Source organism: Cyprinodon tularosa, unplaced genomic scaffold (assembly GCF_016077235.1).
Source record: "Cyprinodon tularosa strain WSP-4 unplaced genomic scaffold, ASM1607723v1 ctg366, whole genome shotgun sequence".
NCBI classification, from domain to species: Eukaryota; Metazoa; Chordata; class Actinopteri; order Cyprinodontiformes; family Cyprinodontidae; genus Cyprinodon; species Cyprinodon tularosa.
Window position 1 is genome coordinate 278768 of NW_024039081.1, and position 17255 is coordinate 296022.

At 40.7% G+C, this 17255-nt stretch overlaps 1 protein-coding gene across 1 annotated transcript; it reads left to right on the forward strand.

Moving 5' to 3' along the window:
- The first annotated feature begins 2790 nt into the window (after positions 1-2790).
- On the forward strand, positions 2791-13732 carry LOC119790501 (serine/arginine-rich splicing factor 10-like). The gene is made up of 6 exons (XM_038296047.1): positions 2791-2974; positions 7284-7388; positions 8241-8344; positions 8422-8593; positions 8668-8721; positions 12937-13732. The coding sequence occupies exons 1-6, from the start codon at positions 2922-2924 to the stop codon at positions 13130-13132; spliced, it is 684 nt and encodes a 227-aa protein (XP_038151975.1). The 5' UTR covers positions 2791-2921; the 3' UTR covers positions 13133-13732.
- Positions 13733-17255: the final 3523 nt, after the last annotated feature.

The following is a 17255-nucleotide window of genomic DNA, read 5'->3' on the forward strand; positions in this document are numbered from 1 at the left end:
GTCCACCTTGGAAAGCTCATAAGTCCATCACAGGGCAACACAGAGACAAACAGGACAAACATCCATTCACACACACACCTAAGGAGAATCTAGAGATGCCAATTAACCTAACAGTCATGTTTTTGGACTGTAGGAAGACAGAGTACCCGGAGAGAACCCAGGCATGCTCAGGGAGAACATGCACACTCCATGCAGAAAGACCCCGGGCCGGGAATCAAACCCGGAACCTCTTGCTGCAAGACAGCAGTTCTACCCCCTGTGACACTTAGCAGCCTGTAGTTAATACAACTATTCCTTATTTGTTCACATTAATAAAATTTTTGATTAAAACATAAAACGCCATCAGAACGCTGATAATATTAAGTGTGTCTCAGCCCCCCCCTTCAGTGTCCACCATATTGGATCAGTCCATTTGCTGCACATGTTCAGAAAGGTCCAAACAGACAGCAGCAAACTATTTTAAAACAACTTTAGTCGCTATATTTAGCCACTTTTCAGACCCCTCTAGCACTTTGATTTCTAAAAAGCTCCTAGCGCCAAATCTAGAGACTTTTTTCTGCTACTGGAGACTTTGGAGACAACATCTAAAAGCAGCGAACTCTGCTCTCCAGAGCAAGTAGATTGGTAACCCCGCCTCCTGCTCTCCTCTATCTTGTCTGCTGTCATGATTCATGCAGCTATTATTTCATCCAAATGAAAAATGGAGAACAGATAAGCAGATCATGGCTTGTCTACAGTGAAAAGAAGGACTGGGTTATTTACTTTGGCCTTTTTGGAAACACAGGAAGGAGCAATCAGCTAAGTGAGCTTAGTGCTTGGAAAAAATCTTTCATTCCTTTAGAGACAGCATGAAAAGTCAGCTGAGTACAAAACATAGAGAGGAAAACAAGAAGAAAAGGGACAAGAAGAGAGGGACACAACCTAGAACAGATACTGGATGTCCATTCTATTATTATTTCTCTATCTGTAGAATGGGTCTGTTTTAGGTGTCGTCTTCTCAGTTCAGAGGGCTCCACTGCCTTTTTTTTGCCTAGGGGCCCAAATTTCCTAAATCCGCCCCTGTGTTTACTTGACTTCCTCCATAGTAAATGTAGTGAAGATTCTTAATCATGTTACGCAAGCAAGAGTAAAAGATACGGTGCAGTAAAGCTACTCCAAAAACTACCTTTCATATAGTTATCAAAGTAAGTTTAACCAAATAAACAAACCTATGTTCTGATTTTAGGACTATTGTCCCTTGGTAGCTCAGTTGCCTTTTGTGTCTTACTTTTTTATTTATTTAAAAATTTCATATAAGAGGTAAATTCTTGCCATCTATCTATCTATCTATCTATCTATCTATCTATCTATCTATCTATCTATCTATCTATCTATCTACACTATATTGCCAAAAGTATTTGCTCACCTGCCTTGACTCACATATGAGCTTAAGTGACATCCCGTTCCTAATCCATAGGGTTCAATATGACGTCGGTCCACCCTTTGCAGCTAGAACAGCTTCAACTCTTCTGGGAAGGCTGTCCACAAGGTTTAGGAGTGTGTTTATGGGAATTTTTGACCATTCTTCCAGAAGCGCATTTGTGAGGTTGCACACTGATGTTGGACGAGAAGGCCTGGCTCTCAGTCTCCGCTCTAATTCATCCCAAAGGTGTTCTATCGGGTTGAGGTCAGGACTCTGTGCAGGCCAGTCAAGTTCATCCACACCAGACTCTGTCATCCATGTCTTTATGGACCTTGCTTTGTGCACTGGTGCACAGTCATGTTGGAAGAGGAAGGGGCCAGCTCCAAACTGTTCCCACAAAGTTGGGAGCATGGAATTGTCCAAAATGTCTTGGGATGCTGAAGCATTCAGAGTTCCTTTCACTGGAACTAAGGGGCCAAGCCCAGCTCCTGAAAAACAACCCCACACCATAATCCCCCCTCCAACAAACTTTACACTTGGCACAATGCAGTCAGACAAGTACCGTTCTCCTGGCAACCGCCAAACCCAGACCCGTCCATCAGATTGCCAGATGGAGAAGCGCGATTCGTCACTCCAGAGAACGCGTCTCCACTGCTCTAGAGTCCAGTGGCGGCGTGCTTTACACCACCGCATCCGACGCTTTGCATTGCACTTGGTGATGTATGGCTTGGATGCAGCTGCTCGACCATGGAAACCCATTCCATGAAGCTCTCTGCGCACTGTTCTTGAGCTAATCTGAAGGCCACATGAAGTTTGGAGGTCTGTAGTGATTGACTCTGCAGAAAGTTGGCGACCTCTTCGCACTATGCGCGTCAGCATCCGCTGACCCCGCTCCGTCAGTTTACGTGGCCTACCACTTCGTGGCTGAGTTGCTGTCGTTCCCAAACACTTCCATTTTCTTATAATACAGCTGACAGTTGACTGTGGAATATTTAGGAGCGAGGAAATTTCACGACTGGATTTGTTGCACGGGTGGCATCCTATCACAGTTCCACGCTGGAATTCACTGAGCTCCTGAGAGCGACCCATTCTTTCACAAATGTTTGTAAAAACAGTCTGCATGCCTAGGTGCTTGAATTTATACACCTGTGGCCATGGAAGTGATTGGAACACCTGATTCCAATAATTTGGATGGGTGAGCAAATACTTTTGGCAATATAGTGTATCTATCTATCTATCTATCTATCTATCTATCTATCTATCTATCTATCTATCTATCTATCTATCTATCTATCTATCTATCTATCTATCTATCTATCTATCTATGACAGCTCGGTAGGGGGCGCTGTGGAGCTGACGCGCCTCTGGTTGCACAAAGAAGAGCTAAAAGGCGCATAGCAGCTGCGCGGCCTTCCTCTCTGCCCTCACAGTTTAGGTCTGTTCGACGGTTTCGGTTCGGAGCCGATTTGGATTTTTTCTCCCCTGTGTTTTGAGTGGGTTTTAGTGTTTTTCCGGATAAATGAGGCCTCCAAACACGTCTCTGTTTGTCCGGAACATCTCAGATGAGTCCAGGTGAGTTTTCACAAGCAGCTTTAGGTGCGGGTTCACGGCAGCTAGCTGCGCGTTAGCTTAGCATCTAAAGATAGCCGCGTGCGCACAGACTAAAAATAAACTAGGGCGAATATAGGCAGAACACTGCTTTGTTTTTAGGCTTTTTCATTCAGTTAAACTGTGGTTTAGCTTTTTTATCACCTCTGTTTTTGTTCTTGCGAGTTATGAGTTTTTGACAGAAAAACTGAACACGGTGACAGAAGCCGAAGAACAAAAGGTCTATGGAGGTTTGTTGGTCAAAGTAACGTGAAATTCTGCTGGAACGTTATTTAAACGGCCGCATTATCGACCAGAAACCGACAATTTTCTGTTTATTAGATATAACAAATGTCTGCAACTCATTTTTTAAATTGCTTAATCGCTATTGTTTACGCTTACGGGTCCTGATAGTCAACAGTGGTGAACCCAAACTAGGCCGCTAATGCTATGGCTAAAGCTAGTGATACAGATTGACGTTATTTCAATTTTTACTTTATATTAAAGCTTGAAATAAAGTGTAAAGGTTTTTTCTTCTAAATGTGAGAGTTTACCTTTCAGTTATGTTGTAAGTGAAATTAAAAGATGGTAATCTAGAGGCTAAACGTTGATTTACAGTGTTTACTTTACACATACTAATGTGTTTGGGCTGCAGCTCTCTACTGTTTTAGTGTTAGATTAATCCAAATCTAAAGATATTTTGATTATTCTAAAATGACAGTAAATTATCACAAATATTTGGATCAGAAAAAAAAACTTCGTGCATTTGAAATTATTGCAAATGGAAAAACATGTAAAAATAAATCTATATATATATATATATATATATATATATATATATATATATATATGAATGAGAGGGATATAATTACACTTTAATGGAAAAATAGTTCATATAATATATTTGTACAAGTGTGGTCCTAATTTCTGCTGTCAGTAGCTTGTTTTTCAGTAAATGTTTTGTTTTACATGTTTGTTTGCCATAACTCTGTTATAATTCAATTACAGAACTAGTCGATTGTCATGCAACCTAATCCCTCTAAATTATACTTCACTGCGTTGTCAGACATGTAGCAGACATGTCTGCATTCATTGCTTCGATGTAACTTGTTGCATGTTCACAGAGGGGTGTGGAGATGGATTTGCAAGGAGCTTTTTGGTTTACAATCGTCACCTGATGGTTCTATCAGGCAGTTACCAGAGTGTCCCTATAACTACTGGTAATGTTGTATAATCTTTGAGGAAGGAAGGGAGCAAATGATACATTTGGCTCGGAAGTTTGAGAAACGCACAAAATTTAGTACCTGAAAGGTTGACCAGTTTGAAATTTTTATGGTTTCAATTCGGAGGTTCGAAGTTGTTTTTTACACAAAGAGTCTTTATTCTTTGAATCCCAGTTGTAGATTTTTTTCAATTCATAATAAATCAAAGCAGGTGCAGATGTTTCAGCTCCTTGCAAAGTTCGTCATTTACACCCTTGCTGTTGCTCTTTTAGAGCTAAAACTGGAGGGAGTTTTATTTATATAGTATATGTTTTGTGTATTTTAAGTATCTGTATTTTATGAAGTAAATGTTTAAACACTTGTAAGTTTTTCTAACATTTGCCTGAAACTAGGGGTGTCCTGATCAGCAGTTAAGGCCTCCGATCCGAATTCTAGTCCCGATCGGATATTTTACCTTTAGTAATGAAATTTCTGAATTCAAATATATTTTAGGATGTAACTTAATTTTTTATAAGACTAATAATTTCATCAATAAGTATTATTATTGTAAATTCCATTAACTCTTAAAGAGAATAAAAGTAAATTTAATATTTTAAGCAAAAGTTTGGCCTTTCTGACGCGTTCTGATCGATGACCCCCATGGAACTGATGAGCATGCAGTACGGGACTCTTTAAATCAGACTCTTTAAATCGATCAACCCAGTGTGCCGTGAGGCTCAGTTGGGACATCAGTTAAAGTCTGTGTTCCAAATGTCAGTATTTAAAGGTACACTATGCAACCGGTGTTGATTTTCCAGCGAGGCTCCCCCCAGAGGGCGAAAGTAAAAGTGCACTGTCGTAAATATGCACAGCTGTTCTCCTGGTTTCTCTGTCAAGCCAGGCGCGGTTGTTTTGAGCTTAGCAGCGAATGACTAATGCTGTGTTCACACTGGACGTAGCTGGCGCGACAGAAGCAGCGAGTTTACATGCAAAGTCAATGGTTGACGCGCGTCAAGGCGCAGCAAAAGGTCCCACGGCGCGTTTTGAGCTGCAGGCGCAGCACGTCTGAGCAGCTGAAGCAGCACGTCGGGCTAAGCATCTGACGCAGGGAGAGAGACACAGCGCTGATGATCAATCCTCTTTTATTGACGCCTAAATTAACTTAAAATGCAGAAATCTGCCGGCAGAATATGCAGTTTGGATTATTTAGATGAAAAACACCTACCAGCTGCCAGAGGCTGCTGATGAAGGGATCCCTACTTTCGGCGCATCCCTGGTATGTGGGGGTCTGAGCGTCTCCGACAGAAAAAATATTGAAGGCAGGATGGTAATCTGAATGAACTGACTGCACTGATTACGTTTTCAGGTGTATTTTCTCACTTAAACACATATTAAAACTACTTTATTCCCACTGATCACAGCAAATATAGCTGCAAGGCAGAGAAAGGATAGTGAAGCTCTGCCCAACGCGCGTCAGACACACTTTTGCACCGCGCAGCCAGAGCAGCAAAGCTGTTTCAGCCGCGTCAGAACTAACTGGTACAAGCAGCAAAAATGAAGCAGCAGACGCGATTTTGCTGCGTGAACGTAGCATAACTGCACAAAGATCGCCACTGTGCTAGCAACGAGAATGCTTTTAACTGGGGGCGTGTAGCAGTTCTCGCCGTAAAGCAAGACTGACTCTCACGAGACTTCTGAGCCTGTGGGTGCGGGTCGGTGCTCCTGCAGTTGCAAGTGCAGTATTTCCCCCACAGACCACCAGGGCGGCCGGGAATACCTTTGTTCAACCTGAAATTACTCATTTAATCATCCAAAACGTTATGGAACACATTAATTAACTGAAAAATGTTGCATAGTGTGCCTTTAAATGAACAACATTTCGATTCAGGTGACTTTGTATTGTATTTTAGCTGTACTGCTGTGGTACCGCTGACAGCAGTGTAGTGTCTAGAGGGCAGAACGTAGCGCGGGTCCAAAACTTCCAGCAGACGCCTTAGTCCAACATTCTCAACTACTAAGATGGCCTGGTTGTCAACAGCAATAAAATCGACCGACCTTCCTCATAACATCCAATGTTTGTTGCTTTGCTTTAGCAACTTTTCCTTCTGCAGCTTTACAAAATGCTTCATGCAAATCGTCATGTTTTGTCCTCAGACTACGAATTAATTTCTTAGTGTTAAACGAGGCTCTCCTGCTACATCCTCTTGAAATACCATGTTGCAGACATTGCAAGTGGCTTTAAGACAGTCATCATTCTGGAGAGTAAAATATTTCCACTCTTCTGACATGCTTAATTTGCACCGTCATTGAAGTTTTTATTGCAAGCTGCCACTACCAAATCCATCCCAGAAGCCTGATCGATCCTGCGCATACATAATAAAATCTGGATCGCTGGAAAAACTGCGTGCTAATGGTCATGATAATACTTATTTATATACTTAAAACATTAAAGAATTCTAAACTAAATTCTATAGAAAATTTTGAAGACTTTTCTGGAAGTAATGGGTATGTTTTACATTCTGACGTCATCATCGGACGTGCTCAGAGCAGTCACAGTAATGTTCCAAAGGATATTTAAGTGTGATGCTTTTTTTGTTTTTAGAATATGCAATATTTATGCAAATACAAGAATATTCCAAAGGAACCCCTTTTCAGAAAAGGACAAAAGAATAAAAAAGTAAGAAAAACAAAGTTTTGCCTACCTAGAACAGATCGTGCTTCCGGGACGGATCTGGGAGTGACACAAGCTACCGCCAACCGTAACTAGCGGGTACTTTACAGCAGTTGCTGTCAAGATCAGCACGCTAATGTAGCCGCGCTCCGATCACCGGAAAATAGAAAACGATCGGGCCAATCCGAGATCGGGACATCCCTAGAATGGTGAATTTAAACAATTTCAGCCTTCTGCTGTGCTTAGAGAGGTTGTTTATTTAACCTGCATCAGAGAGTCTAATTGCTAATGTGCTAAACAGGTGATCTCTAAATCAGGTAAGAGTTTTGGTTTCATTTAGCAGCTGCTCTCTGTAGTAGATGATGTAATCAGAATAAGCTCTGATGGTCAGCTGAGTCACACTTGTATTTGCGGTATTCAGGCCTGAGGATTTGCGGCGTGAGTTTGGCCGCTATGGGCCGGTAGTAGATGTCTACATCCCACTTGACTTCTATACACGTCAGCCAAGAGGATTTGCATACATTCAATATCCTTTCCTAATGATTTTTAACCTTTTGCTCTAACAAGTCAGTCATCCTTTATGAAGTTTTTCTTATTCCAATTTGACTGAATATCTAACATTCATATTTTTCTGTTATTGCTTCAGAAAAAAGTAAAAGCGTCGAGTTGTGGAAGCGGCCACAAAGAATTACAAAGACCCGTGTAGAGTAGCTGTAAAGGCAAGTGACACAGAGCCCTGCAGGATCAGAGGGAGGGAAAAGGTTGAAAAGAAAAAGTAAAGCATGAAGAGGAAAAGGGAACCAGGACAAAGCTTGGAAATGGCGGCAAAGAGTTGGGAAAAGAAAAGAGGTTTAAGAGGAAAGAGCAAGCAGGAAATCCAACTCTCTCTGGGAGTCGTTTAAAGAGTGTAAAGATCAAGATGAAGTTCAAAGTCAAGCATGGCCAAAGGTAACAAGTCTGAATTATTTTGTATCCTCCCCAAAAACAAATCCGCTAATTTGACGTGAAACCAAAAAAAAAAGAAAATCAGCTTTCCCTGTGAGATTGATGGCATTTTAATTTTGGTCCAAACAATCTGATAAAGTCTTAATGTTTAATTTGTTTTTATATCTGTCCTGAAACGCTTGCTTCATCTTTTATCTCTACAAAAATCAACTGAGCGTCTGTTTGTTTTCTCACTTTGTCCTGCAGTAGAACTCTGTACCTTTTTTTTATTCGTGTCGTCTCATTAACCCCCTGAATTAAAGTTAAGGTTCTGTGCAGCCTTCATATCCTGATAAGGTTCCCAAAAGAAACGCTGAATGCAGAAATGTGCTTTCCCCGCCGGAACATGTTTTTAAACGTAAAGCAAGAAACTGAAGCCTTAACTGCTCAGCATATTTGAAGATGTGAGAGACGCAGAGGATGCTCTGCACAGCCTGGACAGGAAGTGGGTTTGTGGCCGCCAGATTGAGATCCAGTTCGCCCAGGGTGACCGGAAGAGTAAGTCTGCTCCTCTTCCCATCTTTGTCGCCCTTTATTTTTTTCTTTGAAGTTTACTACTTTTGCCCCCCCGACAGCTCCCAACCAGATGAAATCGAAGGAGCGGCGATCTCCGGGTCGCTCGTCTCGGTACGATGACTACGACCGAGACGGCTGGCGCAGAAGATCGCGCAGCCGCAGCTACGAACGCTACCGATCGCGCAGCCCGTCTCATGACCACCGCCGTAGGCGATCAGAGAGTCCCAGAGAGTGAGTTTACTTTGTTTGGCTTATTGGGATCGTTCTGCAGGAAAAAGATGAAGCTGATTTTACTTTGATTTTAGGTCTCGTGGGCGGATGTACGGAAGAGGAAGAAGCAGAAGCCGAGAAGAAGACAGGTATTGTTCCCTCTGTCTGGGTCTACGGTACCTTGCAGGAGATTTTAATTGAAAAAGAAAAACGGCAAACCAGTCGAATTACAGAACTAGCCGTCATAAAAGAACATTTTTGTGATGACTGTATGAATATACACTGCAAGAAAGGTAGAGGTAGTATTTTTTTCTTAAAATAAGTGCATTTTTTCTTGAATTGGGGACTTAAGTGAGACACTTTGCCTATGGAACAAGACAATTTACATTTGAAATAAGAAAAAACAATTGCTTTGTCTTATTTCAAGTGCATATTATCTAATTATCTTATTTTAAGAGTAAAAAACCCCATTCCATTGGCAAATCATCTCATTTACCTACTCAAATTAAGGTTAGATACACTCAATTCATTTTTTTTTTACTTATTTCTAGATAGTTTTTGCAGTGTATAGTTTTCTTACTTGGGCTCCTTTTGTTTATAATATTCCATAGCTGTCATGCCTTGCTGATTTATCCAGCGTAAGCCTGACGTCCCAGAATCTCCTAAAATGCTGACATACACTGAACTTTCTATGATTGTTTTATTTTATTTTTTGGGGCGTATAAATCGGGTATTCAAAACGAGTCCAGAGCGTATGTCCAACAATGGCGTAAATTATGCATAAGACACAACAACGCGATGCGTAATACGAAGCATCAGTTAACCCTATGATGCCAAATGTATCATATTTGATACATACGGTTTCTGAAATGTTTTGCGTCTGACACCTTTTGCATAATTTAATGGTAAAAACTTTGCTCAAAATCCTATTGTACATAATCAGATATACCTGATAACAGAGGGCAGAAGACTACACAAATATTATCTTGACTTATCGCATAGTAATAAATTATTAATATAAAAAATTTATTTATATTTTTTTCTTTTTACATATTTTGTTAAAAGGGCAAATAAGGACTTCAAACCAAAAAAAAAGTAATTTTCTGCTTTGTTTTATTCTGGGATCAGGCTTTAAAGGGTTAAAGCTGCTCCCATCAGGAGCAGCAATGAGCTCAGTTTGCATAAAAAGATCTTTTACTGCGGTATTAACCTAGCTGCTGTTTACCGCCCCCCCAAAAAAACCATTAAATAAAAAGAAAAAGAGTGGTTTCTGGTGGCAGCAAATTCAGCATCATGTCTGCTAGGAAGTGTTTTGGTGGTGGGCGTGAACTCAGGGAGGATCCATCACTCTCACCTTCTGGCTCACCCTATGATGGGGATGAAGTCTCCTGTGAACCCCCTTTATACCAAATACGCCATTTTACAGTAGCTGGAAGCTAGATGCACGTTCAGCGCTCGTCTGGAACACGTCAGATACCTTGATATGCATTGGAGAGAAGTTCTGGATAAGTTACGCAGAAGTTACTCAGAGGTTTAGGATCAGCTAGACTGGAGGTCTTCAACAGGGGGTCTGCGACCCCCTAGGGGGTCCACGGTTGATTAGACTTTTTTTTTTATATATATATATTCCCTCTAATTTTCTCCACTAATTGAAATGTCTTTAAATCCACATTAACATGAATTGAACAGACTGTAGTAAACAGATAAATGGAGGCAGAAGAAGTCTTTCAGTCATCAATGCACACATTCAGCGACACACAGGAGCTCTTTCAAGCTGGACACCGTTTCATTCACAACACCTGTCCCATCAACCAGGAATCAGAAATACTTTAATAATCCCAGGGAGGGATTACTTTAGTTACATTACTCCATCTGTAATAGAGTGACTATAGGACCAGGTTAATAGAACACTATTTCATACAATATATATAATGCGGGGGTCCCCGCTCCATCTCAGCATTAGTTTGGGGGTCCTTGACCTGGAAAACTTTGAAGACCCCTGAGCTAGATGCTACAATTTATGAGTAACTTGCACTTAACATATGTCAACCATCAGATAACTTAACCTTGAACTTATGACCCACGTATGGCATACGACGGGAAGTTTTGGGTCCCATCTTTCTCGTGCACCTCGCTCTTCTAGCTGGTCCGTCTGAAATCTGGGGCGGTGACAGATTTCCATTCACTGGAACACATGCAGACGACCTGGTCTGAGTATATATCAGGCTTTATGAGTAAGTTAAACTTAAGGTATGTCAGTCATCAGATAACTTACCTGGAACTTATGGCCCACGTATGAGCTGACGCTGGCATACGTTGGGAAATTTTGACATGCTCGAAATGTCCCGCCCACCTACTTGCCGTATGTCAACGTGTGCCGGCGTGTTTCACTACTTACAGGTGCTGGTCATAAAATTAGAATATCATGAAAAAGTTGATTGATTTCAGTAATTCCATTTAAAAAGTGAAACTTGTATATTATATTCATACATTACATACAAACTCATATATTTCAGATGTTTATTTTGTTTAATTTTGATGATTACAAATGACAACAAATGAAAATCTCAAATTCATCATATCAGAAAATTAGAATATTGTGAAAAGGTTCAAAATTGATGGCCCCTGGTGCCACACTCTAATCAGCTAATTAACTCAAACCACCTGCAAAAGCCTTTAAATGGTCTTTCAGTCTAGTTCTATAGGCTACACAATCATGGGGAAGACTGCTGACTTGACAGTTGTCCAAAAGACGACCATCGACACCTTGCACAAGGAGGGCAAGACACAAAAGGTCATCGCTAAAGAGGCTGGCTGTTCACAGAGCTCAGTGTCCAAGCACATTAATAGAGAGGCGAAGGGAAGGAAAAGATGTGGTCGAAAAAAGTGTACAAGCAAGAGAGATAACCGCACCCTGGAGAGGATTGTGAAACAAAACCCATTCAAAAATGTGGGGGAGATTCACAAAGAGTGGACTGCAGCTGGAGTGAGTGCTTCAAGAACCACCACACACAGACGTATGAAAGACATGGGTTTCTGCTGTCGCATTCCTTGTGTCAAGCCACTCTTGAACCACAGACAGCGTCAGAAGCGTCTTGCCTGGGCTAAAGAGAAACAGGACTGGACTGCTGGTGAGTGGTCCAAAGTCATGTTCTCTGATGAAAGTAAATTTTGCATTTCCTTTGGAAATCAAGGTCCCAGAGTCTGGAGGAAAAGAAGAGAGGCACTTCATCCACGTTGCTTGAAGTCCAGTGTAAAGTTTCCACAGTCAGTGATGGTTTGGGGTGCCATGTCATCTGCTGGTGTTGGTCCATTGTGTTTTCTGAGGTCCAGGGTCAACGCAGCCACATACCAGGAAGTTTTAGAGCACTTCATGCTTCCTGCAGCTGACCAACTTTTTGGAGATGCAGATTTCATTTTCCAACAGGACTTGGCACCTGCACACAGTGCCAAAGCTACCAGTACCTGGTTGAAGGACCATGGTATCCCTGTTCTTAATTGGCCAGCAAACTCTCCTGACCTTAACCCCATAGAAAATCTATGGGGTATTGTGAAGAAGAAGATGCAATACACCAGACCCAACAATTCAGAAGAGCTAAAAGCCACTATTAGAGCAACCTGGGCTATCATAACACCTGAGCAGTGCCACAGACTGATCGACTCCATGCCACGCCGCATTGCTGCAGTAATACAGGCCAAAGGAGGCCCAACTAAATACTGAGTGCTGTACATGCTCATACTTTTCATGTTCATACTTTTCAGTTGGCCAACATTTCTATAAATCCTTTGTTTTTATTGGTCTTCAGTAATATTCTAATTTTCTGATATGATGAATTTGAGATTTTCATTTGTTGTCATTTGTAATCATCAAAATTAAACAAAATAAACATCTGAAATATATGAGTTTGTATGTAATGTGTGAATATAATATACAAGTTTCACTTTTTAAATGGAATTACTGAAATCAATCTACTTTTTCATGATATTCTAATTTTATGACCAGCACCTGTATACGCAATGCACCCAGTGCAACGTATGCCGGCGTTTTTGATCTTTGTTACGTCAGGCATACGCTGGTCTAAATCTTTAAGGTGTGATGGATTTACAGTAGCTCCTCCTTGGTCGGAATCGCGTTAATTGCATAGTTGGTAGCCCTGACAAGGAATTTGATTTGGTGTTAATGGTGCAGATAATATAGAAATATATACAGAATACAGAATGGTGGTGTCTAATCCATCAAAACTTGTCGAAAGTGAGAATTAAGTAAAGCTTTTTCCAATGAAAATATCCCGATCGGCTGGAGTTTCTGGTCACTACGTTGGAAGTGTTAGTTTTCAGTAACATCAGAGCCTTGTTGTCTTCAGGTACCGACAGAGGCCCTGCAAAGATTCCAGGAGGAGGTCCAGGTCCCGCTCCGCGTCTCCCAGAGACATGAACCCCGCCGCCGCCTCCCACTACGCAGAGGAAGACCCACGCCAGGCTCACTCAAAGTCCCGCTCCATGTCCCGGTCCCGTTCGCGCTCCCACTCCTGGGCCGGGCGGAAGAACAGAGGCCGCTAACAGACCCCGCCCCCATGTTTGACCTGCAGCGGTCTTTGGTGTGAATTTGAAGTCCGCTCAGCCGTTTGTAGGAAGCTCCATTTTTTTTTTTTAGGCCAGCGCTGCTGCTCTTTTTCTTTTTTTCTAGAAATATTTCTGTAATGTTTTCCCAGTCGGAACATAAAGTTGTGGTTTGTGTGAATGCGATTCAAACGTTCAGTTACTGATTTTTATCTGTTTAAATCATCTGCAGCAGATTTTCTTTCTCAAACTAAAACTTTCAGTATTTGCTGTAAAAATCCCAGCTGTTGTTTTTAATCCTGTACATCAGAACCGCTCATCCTCGCCGACCCGTTAGAACTGGCTTCAGCTGAGCGACTCCGGGCCCGTTAGAGCCGATCCTGACTGCGGCTGGGTGGCTGACGGCGGTTCAGTCGCTATATGATAAAGATCAGAAAGTGTTAAACTGTGTTTTCTGTACGTCTGTCTCTGAACTGCGTTTCTTTGCTGCGTCTGACGGTCCGCATCGACCCGAATGTCCCTGCATGTTTTATTTTCTCTGTCTTTGTTAGGAAGCAACTTTTTATTTTCTGTAATAAACCAACAACATTCAGTATAAGGGATCTGTGTGTGGATTCACTTTGTAAACTGATCGTTCAGGTGTTCAGTCTGTGATCGGGCGGTTTTAGGAAATTTGGGGCCACAATACATTAAACACCCTTTATACAGAAATTTTAATAGAATAGACAATATTTTTTCCTCTGTTTTGTACTCAGCTGACTTTTCATGCTGTCTCTAAAGGAATGAAAGATTTTTTCCAAGCACTAAGCTCACTTAGCTGATTGCTCCTTCCTGTGTTTCCAAAAAGGCCAAAGTAAATAACCCAGTCCTTCTTTTCACTGTAGACAAGCCATGATCTGCTTATCTGTTCTCCATTTTTCATTTGGATGAAATAATAGCTGCATGAATCATGACAGCAGACAAGATAGAGGAGAGCAGGAGGCGGGGTTACCAATCTACTCGCTCTGGAGAGCAGAGTTCGCTGCTTTTAGATGTTGTCTCCAAAGTCTCCAGTAGCAGAAAAAAGTCTCTAGATTTGGCGCTAGGAGCTTTTTAGAAATCAAAGTGCTAGAGGGGTCTGAAAAGTGGCTAAATATAGCGACTAAAGCGCTAAGTTAGCAACACTGCTCTTTGCATGGTTTGTTTTCAAATGGTTTGCTGCTGTCTGTTTGGACCTTTCTGAACATGTGCAGCAAATGGACTGATCCAATATGGTGGACGCTTAATATTATCGGCATTCTGATGGCATTTTAGCAAAAGGTTTTTTTTAATCAAAAGCGTAATTACTGTGCACAAATAAGGAATAGTGGAGTTTAATGTGGGCATAATACCAGGCAACTGCCTTGTATTGCTTAATGTTAACCCCCCCCCCCCCCCCCGTCTGTGATGGATCTCTGTGGAAACGGACCGCCGCAGCCTCACAGCTCGGCCAGCTGCATTGATTTCCTGTTAATGGAACAGCCGCCTGGAGGAAGCGCCGAAATTAAAATGGCAGCAGAGGAGAGGCCATGTGTGAAATGGAACGCGGCTCATCGATCCACGGATTGAAATTAAACTTCATCGCTTCACAGCAACAGGCTGATGCTGAAGACTGAACATTAATCATGAAAAGGTTCAATATTTTAAGAAAGTCTAACCTATGCTGAATTGATCTATTACACATAATGAAAAAGAAAAACTAGAAAGTTGGGTGGAAGGAAGAAGGTAAATAAAAAGCACACAAACTGAGGATAACCAGAGGGTGGAGCAAAGGTCCTTAGCTGCAGGTGTATCCAGGTCTGCAGCTTTAGACATTCTCTTGGTGTTATACAAGAAATGGCAAAAGAAGAGTGTCATCAACTTTTTTTCTTTATATAATTTGAATTAAATCGCTGGTTCTCTGGAGGAAGATGAAATATGCATCAAATCAAAGCTGCCAGCTCAGTCTGTACAGCATCCAGCTGATCAGGGGTCTGCAACCTGTGGCTCTTTAGACCCTCTACAATGGCACTTAATAGTGGGAAAAAAGATATTTTAAACTAAATAATACACTATAATAAATACCATTCCTGGAACATTTTAATAGTTTTTATAAAGAATATAGAACTTTAATTTTCACAACAGAGTGACTTTAAAAGCATCAGAAAATATGTTTATAGTTCTATTCTTTTAATTAGCTTGGAGATATGTTTTATCATAACCTATAGAAGAAAATTCATGCTTCACCTTTATAAATCATTTAGCTTTTCATTGTTTTAAGCTAAAACAAAAAGCAAATCAACAGGTTTTTAAGATTTGTTCCTTCCAACGCACAGATTTAGGGAAGAAAGCATTTAGCTACGCAGCTCCTTGTGCATGGAAATTTTTTTACAAAGAAAATTAAATGTTTTTAAGTTGAAAATGAAAGAATTTGAAGCAGCCTCGAATATCTGTAATTGTACATGTAAAGGTTAATGTAATATTTTGAGGCTATGGCTCTTTGGATATGAAAGGTTTCAGACCCCTGCACTAGAGGATAGAATTTAGAAACTAGAAATGGTACTGCTGGAGACCTGAGAACCTGTTTAAAAGGGATTGTTGGGGAAAAACTGAATTTTTAGGTCTTAAAAATACTGGATTAATTAAAACTGGAAGACTACACTGCAAAAAAGTGTATTTATCCTTAATTTGAGTAGGTAAAGGAGATGATTTGCCAATGGAATGAGTATTTTTACTCTTAAAATAAGATATTTAGATAAAAATGCACTTAAAATAAGACAATGCACTTGTGTTTTCTTATTTTAAAATGTAAATTGTCTTGTTCCATTGGCCAAATGTCTCTTATCTCCTCAATTAAAAAATAAATGCACTTATTTTAAGAACAAATGACTAATCTAGGCTTCAATTTTTTCCAGTGTAAAAACTGTAAAATGAGGCTGAAATATTCTGGGTTGATGCAAACGCTCAGAGACAGATGTGTAGCTTCACTCTGGATCGATCTGACCTGATGCTCTCAGAATATAGAAAAATCACTTTTTTTTTTTTATTTCAACTAAAGATTTCCCCTAAAATATGGCAACAATCTCTGATGAACTGAAAGATCCAATGAACAAATGACAGGAATCCGTTTAAAGCTTTTAGCAGGAAGGGGGCGGATGTACAGATGTTCATCCATGATTTTGGATCATAATCCAGGTCAGAGGTTCTTTTAGGTCCCCGTTTTCCACCCATGATGTCGACTCTCCCCCGTCTGATCGTCTCAGACAAATCAAACCGGTTCGGGTCTTCTGGGTTCAGAGCTGGCTGCTAGTTTCACCTCTGGTGACTGGCAGGATGTTGTCTGACACAGCTGCAGGGCCGCAGCATGGATCGATCGGGTCCAGAACAACCAAAGCCGACGGGGATCGGTTTGTTTTAGTCCAGTTCTGAACATGCAGACAGTCTGATGCCTCTCTGGGAGAATCAAAGATGAACTCGTAGGACGTCAGCAGATTTATTTTGTTTGTTCTATCCAGGATGAAAGGTGAGTTGGTGTCTAATGGCCTCAGCTTTTAATAATGTTTAACATTTTACCATTTAAAATAGTTTGCTGGAATTAAGTGGGACCATTTCCTGTTTTAAATCATGAAATATTCTTTTTTTTCTTTGATGCATCATTTCAAAGTGTTACTGTAAATCTCCTTTATGCTTTTGTTCTTTTTTCCTTAATGTTTTATTTCTGCCTCTGTATTAAACTGTTTACTTCAACATCTGTAGACATCTTATTAGATTCCTGTTCCAACATTTATTGTTTATTAGATTATTTTGAGCTTAATATCCTACATCTATTTAAAGCTCCAGTGTTTCTGCATATCAATCAACACAGAGCGAAATCACAGCATCGATTGTTTTGGTGAAACAACAGTTCAGAGTAGGCAGTACTGAAAGGATCAGTTTGAAGGATTATCTCATCTAAAGTTACCAAATGAAACCAAAGCTTTAAAAAATAGTTTTATTCATTAGGGATTTTAATACTTTAATTAAAGCTGAATGGCAGCTCACTTAACTAATTATTTGCAAATAATATAATGGATTTATTCAACCGTTTTTTTGCATTTTCCACAACTAAAATGTTGTGTTCAGGTCT

What these genes read in the sequence shown, in the direction of transcription:
- LOC119790501 (XM_038296047.1), top strand. Translation starts at nt 2,922, where the DNA reads ATGAGGCCTCCAAACACGTCTCTGTTTGTCCGGAACATCTCAGATGAG. An exon ending in AACATCTCAGATGAGTCCAG is followed by an intron (nt 2,975 to 7,283) that starts GTGAGTTTTCAC and finishes TGCGGTATTCAG; the next exon opens with GCCTGAGGATTTGCGGCGTG. An exon ending in AGAGGATTTGCATACATTCA is followed by an intron (nt 7,389 to 8,240) that starts ATATCCTTTCCT and finishes ACTGCTCAGCAT; the next exon opens with ATTTGAAGATGTGAGAGACG.